General features: G+C 45.1%; 1 protein-coding gene across 17 annotated transcripts in view; it reads right to left on the bottom strand.

Moving 5' to 3' along the window:
* The window catches only part of ppip5k1b (diphosphoinositol pentakisphosphate kinase 1b), a 54,497-nt gene that overhangs the window by 10,345 nt on the left and 18,396 nt on the right, over window positions 1-25,756 (bottom strand). For 6 of the 17 annotated variants that reach the window (XM_029115335.2, XM_029115336.2, XM_029115342.2 and 3 more), the window contains exons 8-26: window positions 25,432-25,593; window positions 25,018-25,139; window positions 24,371-24,472; window positions 23,970-24,056; window positions 23,780-23,855; window positions 23,444-23,553; window positions 15,462-15,547; window positions 12,918-13,043; window positions 9,613-9,734; window positions 7,698-7,880; window positions 6,966-7,107; window positions 6,554-6,777; window positions 6,154-6,281; window positions 4,960-5,083; window positions 3,487-3,594; window positions 3,231-3,347; window positions 2,989-3,126; window positions 2,612-2,723; window positions 991-1,119 (exon numbers count right to left, since the gene is read on the bottom strand). In XM_029115335.2, coding sequence (XP_028971168.2) covers window positions 991-1,119; window positions 2,612-2,723; window positions 2,989-3,126; window positions 3,231-3,347; window positions 3,487-3,594; window positions 4,960-5,083; window positions 6,154-6,281; window positions 6,554-6,777; window positions 6,966-7,107; window positions 7,698-7,880; window positions 9,613-9,734; window positions 12,918-13,043; window positions 15,462-15,547; window positions 23,444-23,553; window positions 23,780-23,855; window positions 23,970-24,056; window positions 24,371-24,472; window positions 25,018-25,139; window positions 25,432-25,593 — 2,398 coding nt within the window. The remainder of the gene's footprint in view (window positions 1-990; window positions 1,120-2,611; window positions 2,724-2,988; window positions 3,127-3,230; window positions 3,348-3,486; window positions 3,595-4,959; window positions 5,084-6,153; window positions 6,282-6,553; window positions 6,778-6,965; window positions 7,108-7,697; window positions 7,881-9,612; window positions 9,735-12,917; window positions 13,044-15,461; window positions 15,548-23,443; window positions 23,554-23,779; window positions 23,856-23,969; window positions 24,057-24,370; window positions 24,473-25,017; window positions 25,140-25,431; window positions 25,594-25,756) is intronic. The other 11 variants (XM_029115337.2, XM_029115344.2, XM_029115347.2 and 8 more) reach the window with 3 other exon arrangements.

The following is a 25,756-nucleotide window of genomic DNA, read 5'->3' as shown; positions in this document are numbered from 1 at the left end:
ATGCAGGTGTCCTTCATATCACTTACTGTGCAGTTACTATTGGGGTGCCGACTGATCAGGCAATTAGGTCAGTGTCAGCTTGTGGATCAAATTAAGCTAATCTGTGTGCTCCATCCCTCATATTAGTTAGGCTTTACCCTGAAGAAAACATTTTCATAGAGTTGCATATTACACGAGGCCCCCTGGTGGCTATAATAACCAGACCACTTACCGTTTTACTCATTATTAAGACAGCAACCTTGTAATCAACAAAGAATTTTGCAATGGCAGATTAATGGACCTTAAGATTGCTTTCATTCATTCACAAGCCTTAGATTCCCCAAATAAAGTGATTAACATTGAGATTCCCAGTCAACAAATCCCTTCACCCATCAATAAGACTTGACAGTTTACTATGACATGCACACTGAATGAACATGGACATTTACTTAGAAACCTAAATCACACACAAGAAATGACCGTTTAAAGAGATTTTTTCAGGCATGTTTCTTTTATAGCCAGGCAGGTGTCAGGGGAGGCAGGTTCAGCAGGCCAGATCTGGACCCATGCTGTAGCTGTACATGCGCCACAGAGGCAAAGGCTTGTTACTTTGAACAGGATTAAGCAGATTACTGGTCAAGGTCATGATTGTGCACAACCCAACACCGATCCAATATCATTCATGCCCAGCAGACACAGTACAACAAAAGCTTTGCTAGCATAATATCACAAGTGTGGTCAGTGCTCAGGCTGTTGAAGAGGGGAATCACTCAAACAGTGGATTATTTTAGAGGAGGAGGGGAAAGGGATGGATTCTCCAACAATTTGGCCGATTAAATAATAACAATTTCTTCCACTAAGGTTGGGAAGGAGATATCGGAGCATTTGAGAAGGATCTGAACGTCGGCTCTGAGCGCCATTCTAAATCTTGAAAGCATTTCCACTACAACTGCAGAACCCTAAGCGCCCTGTGAACAGATGGGAGACAGAGACAGAGGAGGAGGGACGTACCATCTCGAAACGGCAAACCAAGGGACCTGGGGGTTTTGCCTTGGTGGGTATGGACGTAGTCCTGCAGGTTGGGGGCGCTAGAGGACACCCCCAGGACAGAGGCACTGAAGAGGCCCGAGCAGAGGGACCCTGTTGTGGAGTAACCCCGGAGTGGGAGAGAGGAGGGGGATTGGGGTGGTGGGGGGCAGGGAAGGGGAGGTTAGTCCTTATTGCACATCATGCAGTTCAATAAGAAGAGCAAGTTCTCTTTTCCTAAGGGGACTGTGTCTGCGTGTCTGTTTTTTGTCCCATGGAGCACGCTCGACCAACGACAGTCACGCATAACACCTGCCCCTCCCCCTTGATCAGAGATGAAAGACTCACTAAGGCCACCTGGCAAAGGAGACTTACGTCAACAACCAGAGGGATCAGAGACTTACAGGAGGTCTGGGATGAAGATATTAGTGGGCTTTCTATAGTGAATTGTGTGCACTGCACCTCCAATCACGGCATCCAGAAAAGTCCAGGACTGTGATGACAGAAGCATTACGCACGTCAAGTTGAACATTGCTTTTCTTATTTTTCTAAAACAATATTTGTTTTTTTATTTCAAACCAATTTGTATCTGGACAATAACACTTCTGTTGACGAGGGCGTACAAACAGTAGTGGCATAATTGCAATGGGCTTTGATCACAATAATGCCATGACTGGCAGGGCACTTTAGACTAGAGTGGTTGGATTTTTCAGGTGAGCAAAGCTGGGGACAACAAGTTGTTCGAACTGCCATTTATAAGCCGGTTGACATAACTGAGCATGCTCGGTCAATACAGTGCGTATTATTCTACAAAAGCAGTGAAAACTCATGCACGAATCAGACCAACTCCAGGCCAACATATATTATCACTGCTTTGTCCAAGTATTTGTTTAAAAGGCACTCAAAAATGCATTACGTGTTGGTAATGCGGGTTGTAATGTTTGAGGTCAACAAGAGAACAACTGTTTTCTGCTGTTTTATTCTTGCATACACAGCGCACCTCATTTTACAGGGACTTAGAAAGGTGTGAATATCAGCGGCTGGAGGATACCCACGATGCAGCACCATCAAACACAAGCTTAGTTCAATTCTAACTGCGGCTATACGCCATCACATTCTGTTGGCAGCTGGATGTGAATGGAGATAGACCAAAATAGCCCAAACATTTGCACAGCCTTGGTAGCAGAGGAGAGGTGTTGGTGGCGGAGCTGAGAGCCCAGTCTCCGTTCAAAAGTAGTGAACTGTATGGAAGAGAGGGGCCATCGGGGACACAACCAACTCTCCCCTCACTTCTGACCTAGATATTTTAAGCTTGTTGGGCCTGAGAGCAAAGGTGGCAAATCTCATCTACCACTATACAGTCATTACGCAGCTATGGGGAGAACTACTACACTTTTATCTGATTTGTATGATTGTTTTCATCATTTCTAGGCTATAGGTGTATCACCATTGCTTTGCCAACTCTGACTAGTCGTTCGTGCCATTAAAGGGTATTGCATGAAAGTGAGAACAGTGAGGTCATTCCCATGACCCAAAGCACCGAAGACATCGCTGAGATGGTGCTGATGACAGAGGAGAAGCAAGGAGCCGGAAACCAGATACCCACCTAGGCCAGGCGGTTTGATCTCCGAGGACTGACGTGAACACGTGGGAAAAAGGCGGTAGGAGGTGCCCTTGGAAGAGTAGCCCGGGGAGGAGGACGAGGCCTCGGAGAGGACCTGGGTCAGGACAGGCAGACAGGCTCACAGTGAGACAAACAAACAGCTGACTCATAGGAGGGTAGTAAAACCAGCCAGGTGGTCACAAGTGGAGACTACTTCCAGTTACGTGTGAAAACACAGAGACACATGACTAAGGACCTATTAAACAGCAGAGACCAACAGGCTGTTAAGTCGGCAAAGCACACAGACAACTGACGGTTGATTATTAAAGCACAGCAAACATGTTCACTTAAAACAGGGATGAACGGGTCTCATCAGATACCTCCATGGAGCTGGTCTTGAGGTTCCGGATCAGGGGAGATCTTCTGATGCTGTTCACCTCGGAGATAGGCAGGGCCCGGTCCGGCTCGTCCTCTGACAGGTCTTCTAGACTGCCTTGGTTGGTCTGCTTCTCCTGGTTCTGGATTCAAGCAAAGAAACCAGTGAGAAGGGTTGCCGCCACATGCACAATGGCAAACACACGCACCCTCCCACAAAACACCCACAACATAGAAACCCACTGACCTCAGCAGAAGCAGGACGAAATCCAAAACCCAGAGGGATTTTCTCTTCATCCTCACAGCCCTTCACCCCAGGACTGAAGTGGAGCTCCACGTGGAAACGCTCTTCTGAGCTGGGGTCCTGGTTGACACAGATGCCAAAAAACAAAGCATTAGTACTTCTGGTGAGTGAGAGAAGGTCCCAGGCCGACAATACCAGCCAGCTGCATCAACACAGCAGGAGGCCAGAGGTATGTAAGGACAATGGAGGCCTACCGGACCTTGTTGTTGTCCTCATACAGCATGATGACTATCTGGGTCATGTAGTTCAGTTCAGGGACGGCACCCAAGTAGTCCATGGCCTGTTTCCACTGCTGGTCCTTCACCACCTGACAAACAAATACACATACACTGCATTTCGATTTGCAGCATCACAGTACATTGTGAAACTGCAAATCAAAATGTACAGGTCTCCAGAGGACACCAGGGTGATGGGTCTCTAGAGGAAACCATGGGGAGGGGTCTCCAGAGGACACCAAGGGGATGGGACAGGTCTCCAGAGGACACCAGGGGGACGGGATGGGTCTCCAGAGGACACCAGGGGGATGGGTCTCCAGAGGACACCAAGGGGATAGGACGGGTCTCTAGAGGACACCAAGGGGATAGGACGGGTCTCTAGAGGACACCAAGGGGACGGGTCTCCAGAGGACACCAAGGGGATGGGACAGGTCTCCAGAGGACACCAGGGGGACGGGATGGGTCTCCAGAGGACACCAGGGGGACGGGACGAGTCTCCAGAGGAATGGGTCTCCAGAGGACACCAGGGGGACAGGACAGGTCTCCAGAGGACACCAGGGGGACAGGACAGGTCTCCAGAGGACACCAGGGGGACGGGACGGGTCTCCAGAGGACACCAGGGGGACGGGTCTCCAGAGGACACCAGTGGGATGGGACGGCTCTCCAGAGGACACCAGTGGGACGGGACGGCTCTCCAGAGGACACCAGGGGGACGGTCTCCAGAGGACACCAGGGAGACAGGACGAGTCTCCAGAGGAATGGGTCTCCAGAGGACACCAGGGGGACAGGACAGGTCTCCAGAGGACACCAGGGGGAAGGGACGGGTCTCCAGAGGACACCAGGGGGACAGGACAGGTGTCCAGAGGACACCAGGGGGACGGAACGGGTCTCCAGAACACACCAAGGGGATGGGTCTCCAGAGGGACAGACATAACAACATAGCAAGGCTGCCATTGACCACTGACACGGAGCAGTACTGGCTCGTCTGTATACAGTCAGCCTGTGAACATAGCAGACCTTATTCTCAGTATCGCAAGCTTGTATAAGCGAGGCAGCTCACACGTAATACGAGGTGCTGATATTTAAACAGTGTGTCAGCCAAGGTCTGCTCTGTGTAGAGGTCAATTGAGTAGCTCGCTTCCAAAAGTAGCAACTCCCCCTGGCCTGCCACCAAAACATCAATATCTGGCTTACACAACATTACAGAGATACCGGGATAATAAGCCTGTATGAGACACCCTCAAAATCCCAAAATAGTATTTCAACCCAAGGCTGCCATATTTGTGACCATGTCTAGTGTTAACAATTTAGAGTACCTTTCAGAACTTTCCATCGGAACAAATAATCCTGTCCCCAGATCTGTTTATGTTACCTTGCCAATTCCAAAGCTATGATCAATATCATGTCAAACTGGTCTGGGACCAAGGCTGCCCCAACAACCTGTTGTGACAACTTACGTCCAGTAGTCCCCCGTAGCGGAAGATGCTGAGCAGCGAGTGGACGTGGCTCTCACTGGTGAAATACAGGCGTGTTCGGACGTGTCGTCCCGGAGACATGACCCCTCGTGAGTACCTGAACCACCAGAAGGATTGAAAGACAAAGGGTGATCACTCACAGGGGCTCGGAGGCCAAGGGAGGGGTTTACTGGTTAACAATGGGTCCTAGGATTGAGGTGACTGTGTGTGTCTGGGGGGGAACCATTTTGGTATAGTAAATTTGTCATAAACCGCCAGATAATCTGAACACAACTCAAGACAGAGATACAAAACTGCGGATTTTAAGAGCGACCTCAAAGTATTGAGTCATGGGAACATTTCAAATGCCCTCTTAATGGCAACAGTGATAACATATGAAATGCCCTCTTAATGGCAACAGTGATAACATATTAAATGCCATCTTAATGGCAACAGTGATAACATATGAAATGCCCTCTTAATGGCAACAGTGATAACATATTAAATGCCCTCTTAATGGCAACAGTGATAACATATGAAATGCCCTCTTAATGGCAACAGTGATAACATATTAAATGCCCTCTTAATGGCAACAGTGATAACATATTAAATGCCCTCTTAATGGCAACAGTGATAACATTAAATGCCCTCTTAATGGCAACAGTGATAACATATTAAATGCCCTCTTAATGGCAACAGTGATAACATTAAATGCCCTCTTAATGGCAACAGTGATAACATATTAAATGCCCTCTTAATGGCAACAGTGATAACATTAAATGCCCTCTTAATGGCAACAGTGATAACATATTAAATGCCCTCTTAATGGCAACAGTGATAACATATTAAATGGCCTCTTAATGGCAACAGTGATAACATATTAAATGGCCTCTTAGTGGCAACAGTGATAACATATTAAATGCCCTCTTTATGGCAACAATGATAACATTTGACAGTTTTTATGCAAATTTCCATCAATAATAAAAGGGTGTTGCATGTTACAGAGATTTATTTTTACTGGCAGCTTAAAAGTAATTATCTGGCAATTCTACAAATTTTGCCATGAGGTACATCACCCAGCCCCAGCACACAGTGAAGAGCACCTACATTAACTGGTATTGTTCAGTGGCACTAATTGAAGGCCCCAGGCTGCAGGGGTCTATTAGAAACTTCAAACACAGTCGCACTGCAACTCACAGTGGGTGCAGCTTGTTGACGGCCTCGTCCTCGTGGGTCCTCTGCAGGTCTAGCTGAATCTTCTTCATCAGGGGCAGGCAGTAGGCCTGAGCAATGTCCAGCTTCTCAGACGTATTGATGCCATACTCCTGGAGAGAGAAACAAACAATGAGTTCCAAAGAAGGTAGAATCAGTCCTGATGAATGGTCATCTTGTAAGACTGAGGGGAGGTGTCTTAAGTAACTACAATCCCTCCTCCTGCCTCCAAGTTACTCAGACTTCTCCCCACATCTAGTATGTCGGAGAAACTCCCGGTTTCCGCCGAGACTGCTGCTAGTGACAGGGCCTATACTCTACCGAATCAAATGTACAGCTATTGTGGCCACTAAGGCAGGTAGAGGTGAATGAGTCTCCGCCTCACCTGAGGTATGACGATGTCGGCCAGGGCACGTGACAGCCTGAACAGCTCCAGCGTGTCCTCCAGGCCCAGCGTGGAGTTGTGCTGGGTGTCGTACTTCACACAGTCGTAGATGTCCGGGATCTTGCTGATGTCGTAGCGGCCCGACTTATTCCGGAAGTCCCGCTCCAGCTTTGACCAGCGCTGCAGCATGAGCTCCAGGGTCTCGCTGTGGTACAGCTGTAGGTCTGGTGATAGGACCGGACTTAGCTTAAAGCAGACATTCGGTATAGCTGACACTAGACAGTGACAGGAATTAGCTTCTCTATTTTTGACTTTCATTTCACCATGTAAATATTTTTCAATTTTTACCTAAAGGAATTCATTTAACTTTAACATTTGACTTAGAATAAAATGGATGTTTTATTGGACAGACTTGCAGATTTGGGGTCTTCTAGCCTCTTGCGGATCTGGGAGTTGAGGCTCTGGATGAGGGCATAGACCTTGTCACATGTCCTCACTGGGTTCCCTATGATCTTCATGGAGTTGACAAGGGAGGGGCTGCCTGTAGGGGCCAGCTGGAACACACAAACAGTCCCACATTAAAACAGTGGTTCAAATGGTTCATTAATTAAAATAACGGTAATGCCAATGTTGATATCTGCTACATGTCTTGTGAAGTACAACTTGATGCTAGACATTGATGTCACTCTCAGTCGAAGGCCCTGTTCTATGCAGAACTACTAGGAAATACTAGGAAAATGTAGCATGTTTGCAAACACTCATATCCAGAGAAACCCACAGGGAACAATTAGGGATAAGTGCTTTGTTCAATGGCACAAAGACCAATCTTCACCATGTCAGATTAGGGAATCAAACCAGCAAACTTTCCGTTTCTGACCCAACGCTATAACTAGCTATCAGCTGGCTGGCTATGTTAGATTAGAAATGATGAATCTCAAAGTCTTTAACAAGTTGTTGATGGTATTTGTTGATGGTATTTGTTGATGCAGTGTGTGTGGGGTAACTTTTTAGGTAGTGGTGTACTTACCCTAGAGACATAATACTTTATAGTGCAGTTAGTGTGAAATGCATTGTAAAATGGACATAACTGGGCATGTATAACTCCTCAACGATCGGGCAGCCTTGGTGAAAGGCTCTACGGTACCTTTTCGTAGTCGGCCTCAGTGAAGTCCTGGTCTTTCTGCATGATCCCATGTAGCCGGGCCTTCACCCGCTGCTGGCAGTCGGTCAGAGACTCACTGTCACTGTCCAGCATGCCGTTCATGTTGGCACTCTTCACCATCTGTACTAGGATGGGTGTCAGCTCGCCCTCCAGAGCCAGCAGACCCTACAGACACACGCACACACACATTTAAGAGACACACATCCATATCTCGATCAACAGGGTGTACAGAAATGTACACAAAGAATAGGAGATATGGACACTAAACAAAAATACAGGGAGCATCCATTACCCAAACTTGTACAGGCGCTGGTCATAAAATTAGAATATCATCAAAATGTTGATTTATTTCAGTAATTCCATTCAAAAAGTGAAACTTGTGTAATGTATACATTCATTCCACACAGACTGATATATTTAAAGTGTTTATTTCTTTTAATGTTGATGATTATAACTGACAACTAATGAAAACCCCAAATTCAGTATCTCAGAAAATTAGAATATTTTGAAAAGGTTCAATATTGAACACCTGGACAGTCTAATCAGCTAATTAACCCAAAACACCTGCGAAGGCCTTTAAATGGTCTCTCAGTCTAGTTCTGTAGGCAACACAATCATGGGGAAGACTGCTGACTTGACAGCTGTCCAAAAGACGACCATTGACACCTTGCACAAGGAGGGCAAGACACAAAAGGTCATAGCTAAAGAGGCTGGCTGTTCACAGAGCTCTGTGTCAAAGCACATTAGTAGAGAGGCGAAGGGAAGGAAAAGATGTGGTAGAAAAATGTGTACAAGCAATAGGGATAACTGCACCCTGGAGAGAATTGTGAAACAAAACCCATTCAAAAATGTGGGGGAGATTCACAAAGAGTGGACTGCAGCTGGAGTCAGTGCTTCAAGAACCACCACGCACAGACGTATGCAAGACATGGGTTTCAGCTGTCGCATTCCTTGTGTCAAGCCACTCTTGAACAAGCCACAGCGTCAGAAGCGTCTCACCTGGTCTAAAGACAAAAAGGGCTGGACTGCTGCTGAGTTATATTCTCAGATGAAAGTAAATTTAGCATTTCCTTTGGAAATCAAGGTCCCAAAATCTGGAGGAAGAGAGGAGAGGCACAGAATCCATGTTGCTTGAAGTCCAGTGTAAAGTTTCCACAGTAAGTGATGGTTTGGGGTGCCATGTCATCTGCTGGTGTTGGTCCACTGTGTTTTCTGAGGTCCAAGGTCAATGCAGCCATCTACCAGGAAGTTTTAGAGCACTTCATGCTTCCTGCTGCTGACCAACTTTATGTAGATGCAGATTTCATTTTCCAACAAGACTTGGCACCTGCACACAGTGCCAAAGCTACCAGTACCTGGTTTAAGGACCATGGTATCCCTGTTCTTAATTGGCCAGCAAACTCGCCTGACCTTAACCCTATAGAAAATCTATGGGGTATTGTGAAGAGGAAGATGTGATACACCAGACCCAACAATGCAGAAGAGCTGAAGGCCACTATCAGAGCAACCTGGGCTCTCATAACACCTGAGCATTGCCACAGACTGATCAACTCCATGCCATGCCACATTGCTGCAGTAATTCAGGCAAAAGGAGCCCCAACTAAGTATTGAGTGCTGTACATGCTCATACTTTTCATGTTCATACTTTTCAGTTGGCCAACATTTCTAAAAATACTTTTTTTTTTAAGTAATATTCAAATTTTCTGAGATACTGAATTTGGGATTTTCATTAGTTGTCAGTTATAATCATCACAATTAAAATAAATAAACATTTGAAATATATCAGTTTGTACGTAATGAATGGAATTACTGAAATAAATCAACTTTTTGATGATATTCTAATTTTATGACCAGCACCTGTATACATACAAATTCACGCACACACAGTAAATCATACTTTGGCAAAAGCGGCAGCGGTCATCTGTACACGGCCTTCGTCTGAAGCATAGATCTTGAGGTCGTGGCGGTAGGTGCTGTGTAAACGGAGCAGACCACAGCCAGGGAAACCAGCGTAGTCCCCTACAGGGTCACACACAGAGGGAACACAAGGATTACAGCACTACAATGACAGAGAGACAGAAAAAACCAGGAAACGAGCCATGGAGAGAGACAACCAGGAAAGGAGCCATGGAGAGAGACAACCAGGAAAGGAGCCATGGAGAGAGACAACCAGGAAAGGAGCCATGGAGAGAGACAACCAGGAAAGGAGCCATGGAGAGAGACATCCAGGAAAGGAGACATGGAGAGAGACATCCAGGAAAGGAGACATGGAGAGAGACAATCAGGAAAGGAGACAACCAAGAAGGGAGACTTGCAGAGACAACCAGCAAAGGAGACAGAGAGAGACAACCAGGAAATGAGACAAACAGACTGCTGTACTGCTTTGAAGCTTGATGAGTCATCACACTGCACTTGGGAACACTGGATTTGCAGATGGCGAAAACGTTGTTGTCGTTGGATCAATGGATGACCCCATGCACCCCTTCACACCAACTCAATACAAGGACACCTTAAATTCTTATGACGGAATCCAAAACCTATCACTAGTCACAGGTTAGTCAATGAAATGAGTGAGTGGTAGTTTTAAGATGAATAGGATGCAGTTTGAACATATCCTCTCGTTGACAGTTAATAGCAGGAGCAAAGTCCAAGCCCTTCTTACCAATAGGAGACTCGCAGCCAAGGCGCCTGTGGCTACCTTCTAGTAAACAGTGGTATACAGGAGGTAGGAAGAAAAAGAACAGAATTACCAGAAAACTTCCGCTAAGAAAATACACCCGAACAATCCTTGTTGGTAAAAGAAAGGCTGAGCAAAAAGAAGAAAAATTGGCGAGCCTTTCAGTCAGCGAGAAGAGCATTTCCACTTTTCACTTAAGTTATTTGGGCTTTGCTTGGAAGATTAGTTTGTTATGCATTGTCCAGTGCAAATAGTATTTATACTATTTAAGAATGCATACAAGAAAAGGCAAGGCCTAACAAATGCAAATAGTGATGTTACTACATTAATTTGAGAATAATGTAGTAACATCAAATAATGCACATGGGATTTAAAATCGAAGATAATTTTGGAAAATGTGTTTAAAAACACAATCTAGGCTTAAAGAATTAACTTCACTAAAAAACGAAACCTGGCTAATGCCATGATGAATTCTACTGCAGCATGATAAAAGATAAACATAACATTTTGCATGGTGTATGACCATGCAACCAAGAAATTGCACAACTTTTAGTAGACATTTTATGTGATTAATGATCGTTACAAAAGAGTGAATTTCACTTTATACACTTTAAGAAGCTGCATGTATTTGAGATTGCATCACCCTTCTGCAACATGAGAAAGGCAGACATAAGCGAGCCTAACTTAAAGCCTAACTTAAAGCCTAACTGCCTGCATAAGAGTTAAGCACATGGGATTTTAGGTTAGAATGTGAAGGGATCTTAGTTAGCACACGCACGTCATATGTGTAACGTTCTGAGTTCCAGAGATTATTATTTCACAAACACAGGTCTAGAAATCTGTCACTCTATAAAGGGATAGCATGACAATTCCACCCAGATTGTTGTGTTTCATATCTAGCGAATGGTATAACTCAAAAGTAGCACAGCCACCAGTGGTTGTCATAACATTAAATGAGCACTTGACCCTGTGTGGTGTGTATGTCTGAGAGATTTCTAGGGCAGTGATAATTGGCCAGAAAGAGCAAGGTTTGTTTTTTGCACCAAAAAGCACACAGTATTATGTCAATGTGGGGACTGAAGGCCGAGTAGGCTCTGAAAAATAAATCTAGTCATGTCTTGTTTCATTTGCTAAGAATCCATGTTGTACCAATCATACATTAATAGAGGCATCGGATGTCTTTGAGCAGTGTGACTAATGCCAGATATATTGATAAATGTGTCAACATCCTTCTCTTTATAAAACACTGCCACTCTTCAATTACTGTGCTTCCTGCTCTTCCATGCCGCCCCCCCCAGCAGAAAAAAAAGCATTCTAGTGTGTAATGTATTAACAAACGCGAATTCAGTTACTTTGCTGTTATTTGAGCTACTGTCTCAACATTCAGTACAACAAGCGCAGGGTTGTTCATACAGTAGAGCAACTAGATTTAGAGTTGAGTAAACATTCATTCATAGCCATTGCTAATGGTAAATCCCTGTTAAAGTATAAATGGATATAATGCAAAAGAATAGCCTAATCTTTTCAGATATTCAAATTATTTAATCCCGCTTATTGTGAACAGTGGCTATGGAAATTTCCATAGCAACTGTTTTCAAAGTTTTGAGTTACGTCAATAGCAAAATACTGTACAATGCCTACTCTTTTAAAACACGGGTGCTTTACTGTTATTTCAACACAGTGGCATCCTTCTTAGAATGAAAAGATTTAGGGGAAAGTAGAGAAAACAAGAATTCCAGTTTCTACCGGCTAATGTTTGTTTTGCCAAGTAACCACAAAGTTATAAAATGAGCTTGTCAAAAGGAAATGATCAATGGAAAGAGTAATTTCTACTGGTAAATAGGTGTTAATGTTTTTTTGAATTTTATATAAGCAAGTTAAATGCGAACGTGGTGTTTACCAGTGACATCAGTTGCAGGTACCCATGAATGGATTACTGACAGAGGCACCAAGGAAACAAAACAGTGCATTTTTCATCTTCCGAAAATGATTAGATTTATTTCCGATCGCCATATTGTTAGGGAGGAGGTAACTATATTTGCTATGAATTCTGGAGCATGTAGCATTTTATGAACAGACCAATACCGAGGAAATAGATTCTACCACGAAATTCTAATGTGCTCGTTCAAGATTCTATTGGGGAGATCTGGTTTTTGACACAAATGTATCATTGCTAACATTAGTATTTCCTATATTAATTTCTTTCCCCGTTTAAATGAACCCATATCCCTGGCATTCCAAGTACCACACTCAACCGAGCTACACAGCACCTTCCTGAAGCCAGCTGCTACACTAAGCTGACCTAACAGAAGTTAGTGAAAAATGCATTAAAATCTAAATGTATTATTACTCTTAACATCATAATCATCAGGTTGAAATTCAGACTTAAAATAGCAATTACCAAAAACAGGTCATTTGTGTTGAACAAATAATTGACAGTACCCCCATGAGGGTCAATGTGAAATGTCAGCCAAGGTAACGGAGTGAAGAGGTGAGGTGTGGATTGTCCAGTAAGAGTACAGTACCTTGTCCTCCAGGGTACATGCAGCGGAAGGCCCTGCCCAGCTCTTCAGCTTGCACCCTGCCTGCCGGGGTCAGCTCCCCGCCCCATTTCAACACCAGCAGCAGAGACGGACCTTCCTTTGGACCCTCTGTACAGCAGAGACACATGCAGTCCCTTCACCAACAAACAGAAACAACCCAAAAACACCGGAGAGGTTGTGACAGCTCTGCGCTACTTGCCCACAGGGAAAATGCGGCTATGCAGCACAGATGACTGAGATATACTTAGTACATCTGTCAGTAGAATATGACATAAATTCCCTCTCCAGACCCCACATTATCCAACAATTCACACGGTTCCCTGATGATGTTCGCCAACTACAAAGAAACAAAGCTGACTTCATGGCCATAGCTGGACTATCCAGTGTAGTTGGTGCTATGGATGGGACACAATTGCACCATCAAAAGATCAACACGCATTTCTCTATGAGCTGCTAGACATGTAAGAGGCTGAAATTAAGCTGAACATATACTTGACTAGTCAGTATATCATTCTTGGTTTCATGTCTAATCAGTTACATTAAGCCTATATTTTTATTTGAATATTGTTACTTCAATATGGCAACATGACACATCCGTCAAGAGTATGAATAGGTTAAGAGGAAACTCCTACCTAGAAACCTTTACTGCTGTTTGGGAATCCTCTTAGTGGTAAGATAAAATGATTTGTAATAAGTCCTCCTGACGTTATTTCCTAAACCAACCAAATTGTTACGGAGGCTACTTTGTTGGGGGGGGGGGGGTCACGATATTCACAATGCAAACAGCTGCACCTAAACATTGTAAGCTAACATTCTCAAATTCTTTCAGCCTTAACAATCCATACGACATATAGCTGTACTACTTTCATACAGGATCAGTGGTGAATACGTATACACAACTCCTACATTACATACAGCTCCGGAAAAATGAAGAGACCACTCCAAATTTGTCTTAAATCAGCATCTCTACATGTAAGGCAGCCATTCAATTGCAGTGTCTGTTAAATTCCAACACAGGCACACCTCATTTAACTTAATGAGGTATTGATTAGGTGATTACCAGAACCAAATCTAATTTAACAAGAAAAAGTATAAAAACCACTGCTGTGGTCATCACTAAAAACAGTGCAAGTAATACCTCAGAGGTAATTTGAATAAAAAAACAATTATTCAGCATTAAAAAAGAGTTGAAAAGAAAAGCTTTGAGTGAGGAAAAGAAGGATTCAATTCTGGCTTTACTGGCAGAGGGATACAGTGAGCGTCAGGTTGCTTCCATCCTGAAAATGTCAATGATGGTGGTTCATAAGAACAAGGTCAAGCAACAGACATTGGGGACAACAAAGCTACAGACAGGCAGAGGACAAAAACGACTGTCCACGGACCGAGATGACCGTCAACTAATTCGAATGTCAACCAACAACCGTAGGATGACATCATGTGACCTACAAAAAGAAGGGCAAACAGCAGCTGGGGTAAAGCGCACGGCGAGGACGGTTTGAAACAGGCTCCTAGGGGCAGGGCTAAGGTCGTGCAAAGCTAGAAAAAAGCCTTTCATCAATGAGAAGCAAAGATGAGCCAGGCAGAAGTTTGCAAAAGACCATAGGGATTGGACCATACAGGAATGGAGTATGGTTATCTTCTCTGACGAGTCACATTTTCAGCTTTGCCCAACACCTGGTTGTCTAATGTTTAGATAGAGACCTGGAGAGGCCTACAAGCCAGTGTCTCGCATCCACTGTGAAATTTGGTGGAGGATCGGTGATGATCTGGGGATGCTTCAGCAAGGCTAGAATCGGGCAGATTTGTCTTTGTGAAGGACGCATGAATCAAGCCAAGTACACGTTTATCCTGGAACGCCCGCTTCCTTCTGCTCTGACAATGTTCCCCAACTCCGGGAACTGTATTTTCCAGCAGGTCAATGCTCCATGCCACACTGCCAGGTCAATTAAGGTGTGGATGGAGGACCACCAGATCAAGACCCTGTCATGGCCAGCCCAATCTCCAGACCTGAACCCCATTGTAAACCTCTGGAATTTGATCAAGAGGAAGACGGATGGTCACAAGCCATCTGTGCAAAAAAACTCTTCCTAAGTTAAAACATTATTATTTTGTTGTTGAAAAATGAATATAAAATGTGTTTTCTTTGCATTATTTGAGGTCTGTATACAATGCATATGTTTTTTGTTATTTTGACCAGTTGTTTAGAGTATCAAAAAAATACTCTAAATGACAATTTTTATTTGGAATTTGGGAGTAAAGTTATCAGTAGTTCATAAAAAACGTTATCAGTAGTTCAAACACATACCTAAAACCAGAGAACATTTTGCAGTGGTCTCTTAACTTTCTCCAGAGCCGTATAACTTTAGAACAGTGTTGTATTCACAGATTATCCATTTACACAGCAAAAGTGATTCAAGTACATACTTAGTCAATTACAGTATTATTATATTTTATTAAAGTTTTTAAAACATATTTGCTGTGGGGGAGTGCCACGGTGAAATGATAGCAGTAGAGACTCCCCCTTACCTTCTTCCTCACTGGAGGCTTTGGGCTGTCCGTTGGGCAAGTAGGTTAGCTGCACCTTTCTGTTGATGCCTGAGAAATGGCCATACCTGAAAGAAAGGGTAAGGTTATCTTCCCTTGATAAAGCTCTAGTGATATACAGTAGATATAAAAAGTATATGCACCCCTGTTAAAATGCCAGTTTCTTGTAATGTAAAAGTATGAGACAAAAATAAATCATGTTAGAACTTTTCCCACTTTTAACGTGATCCATAATGTGAACAATTCAATTGAAAAACAAATTGAAATCTTCGAGGGGGAAAAATTAAAACCTCACAATAACCTGGTTGCATAAGTGAGCACACCCTCTAATAACTGGGGATGTGGCTGTGTTCAGAATTAACCAATCACATTCAAACTCATGTTAAATAGAAGTCATTACACACCTGCCATCATGTAAAGTGAAACTGATTAATCACAAATAAAGTTCAGCTGTTCCAATAGGATTTTCCTGCCATTTTCTTAGTTGCATCTCAGAGCAAAAGCCATGGTACGCAGAGAGCTTCCAAAGCATCAGAGGGATTTCATTGTTGAAAGAAATCAGTCAGGAGAAGGGTACAAAAGAAGTTCCAAAGCATTAGATATACATCTCATCTCATCTTCATCTGCTTATCCGTATCGGGTCGCGGGGGCAGCAGCTCCAGCAGGGGACCCCAAACTTCCCTTTCCCGAGCCACATTTGCCAGCTCTGACCCAAGGCGTTCCCAGGCCAGTGTCGAAATATAATCTCTCCACCTGGTCCTGGGCCTACCTCGAGGTCTCCTCCCAGCTGGACGTGCCTGGATCACCTCCCTAGGGAGACGTCCTGGGGGCATCCTTACCAGATGCCCGAACCACCTCAACTGGCTCCTTTCGACGCAAAGGAGCAGGAGCTCAACTCCGAGTTCCTCACAGATGGGCTTCTCACCCTATCCCTAAGCCAGCCACCCTTCTGAGAAAACCCATTTCAGCCGCTTGTACTCGCGATCTTGTTCTTTCGGTCATGACCCAGCCTTCATGACCATAGGTGAGGGTAGGAAGGAAAAGTGACCGGTAAATCGAGAGCTTTGCCTTCTGGCTCAGCTCCCTTTTTGTCATAACGGTGCGGTAAAGCGAATGCAATACCGCCCCTGCTGCTCCAATTCTCCGGCCAATCTCCCGCTCCATTGTCCCCTCACTCGCGAACAAGACTCCGAGATACTTGAACTCCTTAACTTGGGGTAACGCCTGCGAACCGGTCCAGTGAGTGCTGAGGGTCACAGACCGTTAATGCCATCAGGACCACATCATCCGCAAAAAGCAGCAATGAGATCCCCAGGGCACCGAACTGCAACCCCTCCCCACCCCGACTACGCCTTGATATCCTGTCCATAAAAGTTACAAACAGGATTGGTGACAAAGCGCAGCCCTGGCGGAGGCCAACCCCCACCTGGAACGAGTCCGACTAACTACTGAGAACCCGAACACAGCTCTCACTTTGGACGTACATGGATTGGATAGTCCCCAAAAGGGACCTCCTCACCCCATACTCCCGCAGCACCTCCCATCTCCCGGGGGACCAGGTCATACGCCTTCTCCAGATCCACAAAACACATGTAGACAGGATGGGCATATTCCCAGGCCCCCTCCAGGAACTTTGCAAGAGTAAAGAGCTGGACGGAATCTGCATTGTTCCTTTTCAATCTGAGGTTCGACTATCTGCCGAACCCTCCTTTCCAGTACCTTTGAGTAGACTTTCCCAGGGAGGCTGAGAAGTGTGATACCCCTGTAATTGGCACACACCCTCTGGTCCCCCTTTTTGAACAGGGGAACCACCACCCCAGTCTGCCACTCCTTAGGCACTTTCCTCGACTTCCACGCAATTTTGAAGAGGCGTGTCATCCAAGACATCCCCTCCACACCCAAAGCTTTCAACATTTTGGAACGGATCTCGTCAATCCCCGGAGCTTTGCCACTGTGGAGTTGTTTGACTACCTCAGTGACTTCTGCCATGGAGATTGACGATGCTTCCCCATCAGCCTCCAGCTCTGCCTCCACTAAAGAGGGTGTGTTAGTGGGATTTAGGAGTTCCTCAAAGTGTTCCTTCCATCGCCCAATTACCTCAGTTGAGGTCAATAGTGTCCCATCCTTACTGTACACAGCTTGGATAGTTCCCTGTTTTCCCCTCCTGAGGTGGCGGACGGTTTTCCAGAAACACCTTGGTGCCGACCGAAAGGTTTTCTCCATGGCTTCCCCAAACTCCTCCCACACCCGCTGTTTTGCCTCTTTCACAGCAGAGGTCGCAGCCCTTCGGGTCTGTCGGTACACTGCAACCGTCTCCGGAGTCCTCCGGGATAACATATCCCGGAAGGCCTCCTTCTTCAGTCGGACGGCTTCCCTGACCACCGGTGTCCACCAGGGTGTTCGAGGGTTACCACCCCTTGATGCACCTAAGAGCTTTAGACCACAGCTCCCCGCCGCAGATTCGGCAATGGAGGTTTTGAACATCGACCATTCAGTTTCAATGCCCCCAACCTCCACAGGGATGCCAGAAATGCTCCGCCGGAGGTGTGAGTTGAAGATCTTTCGGACAGGGGCCTCCTCCAGACGTTCCCAGTTCACCCGTACTACCCGTTTGGGTTTTCCCGGTCTGTCCAGAGTCTTCCCCCACCCCCTGACCCAACTCACCACCAGATTTGGTGATCGGTTGACAGCTCCGCCCCTCTCTTTACCCAAGTGTCCAAAACATGCAATCTCAGATCCGATAACACGATCACAAAATCAATCATCGACCATCAGCCTAGGGTGCTCTGGAACCACGTACACTTATGAGCATCCTTATGTTCGAACATGGTGTCCGTTATAGATAATACATGACTAGCACAGAACTCTAACAACAAACGACCACTCGAGTTCAGATCAGGGAGGCCGTTCCTCCCTATTACGCCTCTCCAGGTGTCTCCATCATTGCCCACGTGTGCGTTGAAGTCAACCAGCAGAATTATGGAGTCCCCTACTGGAGCCCCATACAGGACTCCATTCAGGGTCTCTAAGAAGGCCAAGTACTCTGAACTGCTGTTCGGGGCATATGCACAAACAACAGTCAGAGATTTCCCCCCCCACAACCAGTAGGCATAGGGAGGCAACCCTCTCATCCACTGGGGTAAACTCCAACATAGCGGCACTCAGCCAGGGGCTTGTGAGTATCCCAAACCCCGCCCGGTGCCTCACACCCTGGGCAATTCCAGAGAAGAATAAAGTCCATCCCCTATCCAGGAGTACGGTTCCAGAACTAAGACTGTGAGTGGATGTAAGCCCCACCAGATCTAACTGATAGCGCTCCACCTCCGTCACAAGTTTAGGCTCCTTCCCCCACAGAGAGGTGACGTTCCACGTCCCCAGAGCCAGCCCCTGCCACCCAGGACTGGTCCGTCGAGGCCCCTGGCCTTCACTGCCACCCATATGGCAGCGCACCCGACCCCAGCGGTTCCTCCCATGAGTAGTGGGCCCATAGGATGGAGAGGGGGGTGCCACGTTGCTTTTTCGGGCTATGCCCGACCGGGCTCAGTGGCAAACCCGGCCACCAGGCGCTCACTGGCTTCCTCCGGGCAGGGTAACTCCTCCTCTTCCTCGTTTAAACATGGAGTATTTTTGAAACATTCTTAGTCTGGCTCCTCCCCTGAGGCCACTTTGCCATAGGAAACCCTACCAGAAGCACTAAGGCCCGGACAACACAGCCCCCAGGTTCATAGGAACACACAATAAGGTGATGGCTCCCAGAGAGGTCACTAGATATACCATGGAGAAAAAAATTGCACAACAGAGACATAACCAAGAACTGGACGCCCCTCCAAAATTTATGAAAAGATTAGAAGAGAACTGGTCAGGGAGGCTTACAAGAGGTCTACAGCAACATTAAATTAACTGCAGGAATTTCTGGAAAGTACTGGCTGTGCTACATGTGACAACAATCTCCCATATTATTCATATGAATGGGCTATGGGGTAGGGTGGGAAGACGGAAGCCTTTTCTTACAAAGAAAAACATCCAAGCACGTGGGATAATGTGTTATGGTGTGATGAAACCAAGGTTGAACTTTTTGGCAATAATTCCAAAAGGTATGTTTGACGCAAAACCAACACTGCACATCACCCAAAGAACACCATACCCACAGTGAAGCATGGTGGTGGCTGTTTTTCTTCAGCTGGAACCAGGGCCTTAGTCAAGGTGGAGGGAATTATAAACAGTTCCAAATACCAGGCAATTTTGGCACAAAACCTTCAGTCGTCCGTTAGACAGCTGAAGATGAAGAGGAAGTTCACCTTTCAGCACAACAACGACCCAAAGCACACATCCAAATCCACAAAAGCATGGCATCACCAGAAGAAGATTAACATTTTGGAATGGCCCAGCCAGAGCCCAGACCTGAATCCAATTGAACATCTGTGGGGTGATCTGAAGAGGGCTGTGCACAGGAGATGTCCTCGCAATCTGACAGATTTGGAGCGCTTTTGCAAAGAAGAGTGGGCAAATATTGCCACGCCAAGATGTGCCATGCTAATAAACTCCTACCCAAAAAGACTGAGTGCTGTAATAAAATCAAAAGGTGCTTCAACAAAGCATTAGTAGGGTGTGCACACTTATGCAACCAGGTTATTGTAAGGTTTTAATTTTTAATCTTCCCCCCCACAAAGATGTCAGTTTGTTTTTCAATTGAATTGTTCACATTATGGGTCACATTAAAAGTGGAAAAAGTTCTGACGTGATCATTCTTTTACATCACAAGAACCTGGCATTTTAACAGGGGTGTGTAGACTTTATATCCACTGTACATGTCTGTACACTATACAGACATGTGACATGTCAAGACCAGCATATAGCTCAGCTCCATTTGCACTCTGTCAATTCAGGAATTGAAAAGTCCCAATGCAGCCCTGTTTGTTCTTTAAATCAAAGCATTTCCAGGGAAACAAATACTTACTGAACCTTAACAGAATTATTTTCTACGGCAAAGAGCTTTTTCTCTAGCAAGAACTTTGCTAGGACAGTCTGGGAGTGGTCAGAATGAGGGACCTAATGGGAGGGAAATGTAACTTAAAATGAGTTATTGACAGAGGTTGAAACTGCTTTTCATTATTGTTCTATCATCTACAGCCTTTTCATGTCACCAGGAAGGCCAAACTCCACCCATGCAAAACAGATCTCAGCTCTTATACTAAAAGGGCATCTTTAATTTTCACAGTATTATTCCAATCTAAATGCACTGGGACATAAACAAATCAAAACTGTTATTTAACTAAATTAAAATATTTGTCTTTGTGTTGAATGTCAGTTGGTCTCCTCAATAGTAAATTATTATGGAACTGACTCCCTGTTGGACACAACATTTCATTCCAGACCCAGAACAGTCCCTGACCAGCTTTAAAGTGTAGCTAGCAGGTGCTCAGTCAGTCAGTGGCTAGGCTAGTTAGGCTATGCTAGCTGGTAGCTACCATATTTCAGTAACATACAGTATTTGATTCACTGCTGATTTTGCAGGTTTTCCTACTTACAAAGCATGTTGAGGTCTGTAATTTTTATTACAGGTACACTCCAGAAAAATCCATAAAATCACATTGGATGATTTTTAAATAATTAATTTACATTTTATTGCATGACATAAGTATTTGATCACCTACCAACCAGTAAGAATTCCGGCTCTCACAGACCTGTTAGTTTGTCTTTAAAAAGCCCTCCTGTTCTCCACTCATTACCTGTATTAACTGCACCTGTTTGAACTTGTTACCTGTATAAAAGACACCTGTCCACCCACTCAATCAAACAGACTCCAACCTCTCCACAATGGCCAAGAGCAGAGAGCTGTGTAAGGACATCAGGGATAAAATTGTAGACCTACACAAGGCTGGGATGGGCTACAGGACAATAGGCAAGCAGCTTGGTGAGAAGGCAACAACTGTTGGCACAATTATTAGAAAAAATCCTGCAGTGCACGCAAGGTCCCCCTGCTCAAGCCAGCGCATGTCCAGGCCCGTCTGAAGTTTGCCAATGACCATCTGGATGTTTCAGAGGAGGAATGGGAGAAGGTCATGTGGTCTGATGAATGGTTCAAACCTGAACCAAATAGAAAATCTTTGGAGGGAGCTGAAAGTCTGTATTGCCCAGCGACAGCCCGGAAACCTATAGGATCTGGAGAAGGTCTGTATGGAGGAGTGGGCCAAAATCCCTGCTGCAGTGTGTGTAAACCTGGTCAAGAACTACAGGAAACGTATGATCTCTGTAATTGCAAACAAAGGTTTCTGTACCAAATATTAAGTTCTGTTTTACTGATGTATCAAATACTTATGTCATGCAATAAAATGCTAATGAATTACTTAAAAATCATACAATGTGATTTTCTGGATTTTTGTTTTAGATTCCGTCACTCACAGTTGAAGAGTACCTATGATAAAAATGACAGACTTGTACATGCTTTGTAAGTGGGAAAACCTGCAAAATCGGCTTGTTCTCCCCACTGTATTTTAGGTAGATGTGTGTGTGTGTGTGTGACATTCAGCTGTCAATGTGGATCATGTATGTGCCATACCAGCACTGTCCTTTGGGATGTGATAATGCTCAGGGGTGAAAGACAACACTGTTGGGACACCAATCTAAATGATCTCAATGGGGTTTGCAAAAAGGCTGTGAAAAGAGTGAGAGCTGGGCTAGGCTATATAACACCAGCTGTTTACTGCCCCAGTTATGATAATAGTTTAGCATATTTGCAGCTAATGGAAAAATAAGGTCCTTTAATGGGATAAAGATGTGGAGTCCTCAGGACAGGCATCTGGATTGACACAACATACAAGCCAAATACATGACAGCTATCGGTCATATAAAACAGGTTTCAAGGGCATTGTTTATGACAAATCCTGCCCTTTAAAAAGAAAGTTCCTTGAAGGATCCATTAGGTGTTCTTCACTGAAATTGTGGGGGTTCTTCAAGGAAAAATGTATAAGAGTATTTCAAAGAACTCCTTTGAATGGTTTCTTGAAGAACCATTTAAAGAACCTACCCTCTCAAAAGATGTACCTCAAAATGATCTTCATAAGTTTTTTTTCAGGGAGAAAACACATTAAAAAGGGGTTCTTTGAAGAGTATGGATTACCCACTTCTCGTTCCTCACACCTTTTGCCCAACGTTCACAGATCAAATGCATGACAACAAAGGTCACAGACCTATTCCAACAGACCACAGCTGTGTATTTGATCCAACCATGAATGTTGTCAAAGAGGTGCTCATATTAACATGGTAATATGCAGTCCCATACCATTATCAACAAACAGTAAGCCTTTTGTACAGTAGACAGACCATGAGAAGACAGTGGGTGAAGAAATAGTGAGAGGATTTACAGGGTAACTTCCAGAGCGACATGCAATTCTGCAGACAACAAAAGGCACAGCAGAGCACTCAAACGCACGCGGGACACGCGCACACGTTGCTGTGCTGTGGCTAGAGGTCCCTGAGTCTATTGTCAGTCCAACATCCCTCGTCATTGTGAATGAGGGTTAAAGGAATGAGGGTTAAAGGTTACAATGTTGTCAAGTGCTGAGAGCAAGGACGAGTGAACCTCGCCCTTTAAGGGGTTGGGGGGAGGTGCGTACTGAGTGGCATTCAAGCTGGATTCCCTTTGGAGAGAGAATGGAGAAAGACAGAAAGAAAAAGAGAAAAGAGATAGAAAGGAAAAAGAGTTAGAGCCGGGAGGAGGGGGTGTGTCCACAGAGAACATGTGAAAGCTTCTAGGCTAGTGTGTTTCGTGAACATCAGGTCAATTCAGACCAGTGTGGAGCGTCAGACTATACACACACAGCAACGACACAGAGAGGACCCTTCATCATGGAGCCCCTCAGACAAAACAGACCAACTCACTACCTTATGCATGGAGGAGACAATAACGGACAGGTCAGGTGTGGCGTGTGTGCCAATCACCTGGCCTTAAGTGGCTCACTCACATCTCCAGGACGGTCTTGAGCTGCTCCAGTTTACCCTTCTTCTCCTCGATCTCACAGTCCGTGTGCTGCCCCAACTCGGCCAGCAGGAGACGGGCAATGTCCAGCACCTCCTAGACATAAAAACAGCTTAAAAGCAACCGGGGCCTAAACCCCTACACAGAGCAAGGAAAGAAAATTATCTGATGTTTTGAGGTTAAAAAGAAAATTAAGAAAAAAAAGATTATGAAAATTACTTGAGGCCTTATGGCCTAATAAAAGTACTTTCATACTGTCACAGAATGGCTTCCTCTATACTCTGTTCTTTGTTCTAGGCAGGGAAGAGATCCATGGACTGACCTGTAGCTGTTTGGGTTTCTTTAGTTTCAGCTTCCCTGACTTGTAGCCTCCGTACTTCTCAAACAGCTCAAAGAATCTGAAGACGGATACAATATGTAATTGCAACCATATTGGAGGAGGTCCATTTCAAATATATTTTGTGTGTGATACCGACCGCAAAATGTATATTAAACAATGTTGCTGAACTCACAAAGGGTGTCTGACTTCCATCTTCATCTTCTGTTTGGGGGTTCGGTCTCCGTGGCGGATGATGGCAATGACACAGCGCAGCTCCATCCTGCAGGACAGGTGACATAACGGATTTGGTGGCTGGTATTAATCCTTTGGAGAAATCCCTTAGGGACTGATAATTTGAATAGGATGAGGGCTGAGGAGAGATGGACATCAGGGCTGTACTGGTGCTTTGCCTGACTTAAGAATGTGTCAGCCCAATGAGCTATAGCCTAGGAGTAGGCTGTGTTAGCTGACAAGTCTTCAAGGGAGCTTTTTCGACACATGTAGTTACACGACCACCTCTGTTGGATGATCTCTAGTAGAGAGCGGCAGGAGGGGGGTGAAGAAGAAGAGGAGAGCAATATGAAGAGTACTCACATGGTTCCTGAGGTTGTGGGGACTATGGGTATGTCCTCAGCCTCCATGGGGATTGACCAGGGGATGTGGAACTGAGGGGCCAGCTCTCGCATCACCATGTTCCTGTGGGGAGGGGACTATCACTGTAGGGACATAGAGCAATGGTTGCCCAACCCAACCTTTCATGGGACCGGGCAACTCAATATACTGAAGGAGCTGAAGAAGGTCCCAGTTCCACCGATACTGATCTGTAACAACACATACTGTACATCTGCACCGATTTGGGTTAGAAACAAGTGGTGAGAAACACTCCTGAGGAAGACGAGAACTGATGCAGATGGGAATGTCCCTGGGTTTGTCTATATTTACCTAATCACCTTTTGTAAAAGAGAATATTTATAACGACAAGACAAGCTAAGGGGCAGTGTTTGGGTTGACAACCAGTTCGACGTAAGCTACGGCGGTGTAAAGGGTAATGAAAACAAATGTTGTGCGAGGCAGTTAGAGCAGTTCTGGGATCCTGGCAAGCTCAAGGAACAAGTTGTGGCTAAAGTCACTGCCCCTAAATTGATGAATGGATCTAGTTACCCAGTTGATAAATCAGAAGTTAACAGAGATGTAAGGACGACAGCTAGTTGTCCAGAGTGTGAAAGCCTCGGCTCACCTACCCCAAGACCTTGGCGCAGTCATCGTAATATTTCATGGAGTTCTTCACAAAGCTAAAGCCGTTGACGTCACAGACATAGGAGTGGCCGTTTGCTCTCAATAGATCGAACCCACACACTGTTTGCTGGGAGTGAAAAAAAGCATCAGTCAGCCCTTGGATCATAATGAAGCCAATCAATTGAATCTTAATTGGCGGTAGAGGGTTTCTGAAAGCGATTTCTTCATTTATTTGCACTGAACCAAAAACACTTAATGATTGATTTCCCCATTCAGCTCATGCACATCACTGCTGATGGAGGACATAAGAAGAGGTTGATGAACCATTTCAGATTGTTGAAAAGCACCTGGAGTTTAAGGCTCTGGGTTTAATTGGTGAGAAAACAAACGGTTTGGTCTGATTTACTGCAATGCCTCACCTTGAAAGCCAGGCAGACCTTGCGGGCCACCAGTTTCTCCATGGCGGTTAGCATGACGGGGTAGCGGATCTCCTTGCCTTCGCTGTCCCTCTCCACCTTGCCGTCCAGAGCTGGGGACTTCCTGGCTTCAGCATGGGCATAGTCAGGACCCACTGTGTACACCTGATTTGAACGGTTGACAAATCCATATTTTACCAGGTAAATTGACAGAGAACACATTGAACGCAACAACCTTGTCAATTAGTGCTAACCTCCCTGGTCAGGAAAAATAAATTTTTCACCTTGCCGACTCAAGGATTGGACTCCAAAAAAAATATGTCACTGG

This window comes from Esox lucius, chromosome 19 (assembly GCF_011004845.1).
Source record: "Esox lucius isolate fEsoLuc1 chromosome 19, fEsoLuc1.pri, whole genome shotgun sequence".
Classification (NCBI taxonomy): domain Eukaryota; kingdom Metazoa; phylum Chordata; class Actinopteri; order Esociformes; family Esocidae; genus Esox; species Esox lucius.
This window is presented reverse-complemented; position numbering and strand designations above follow the sequence as displayed.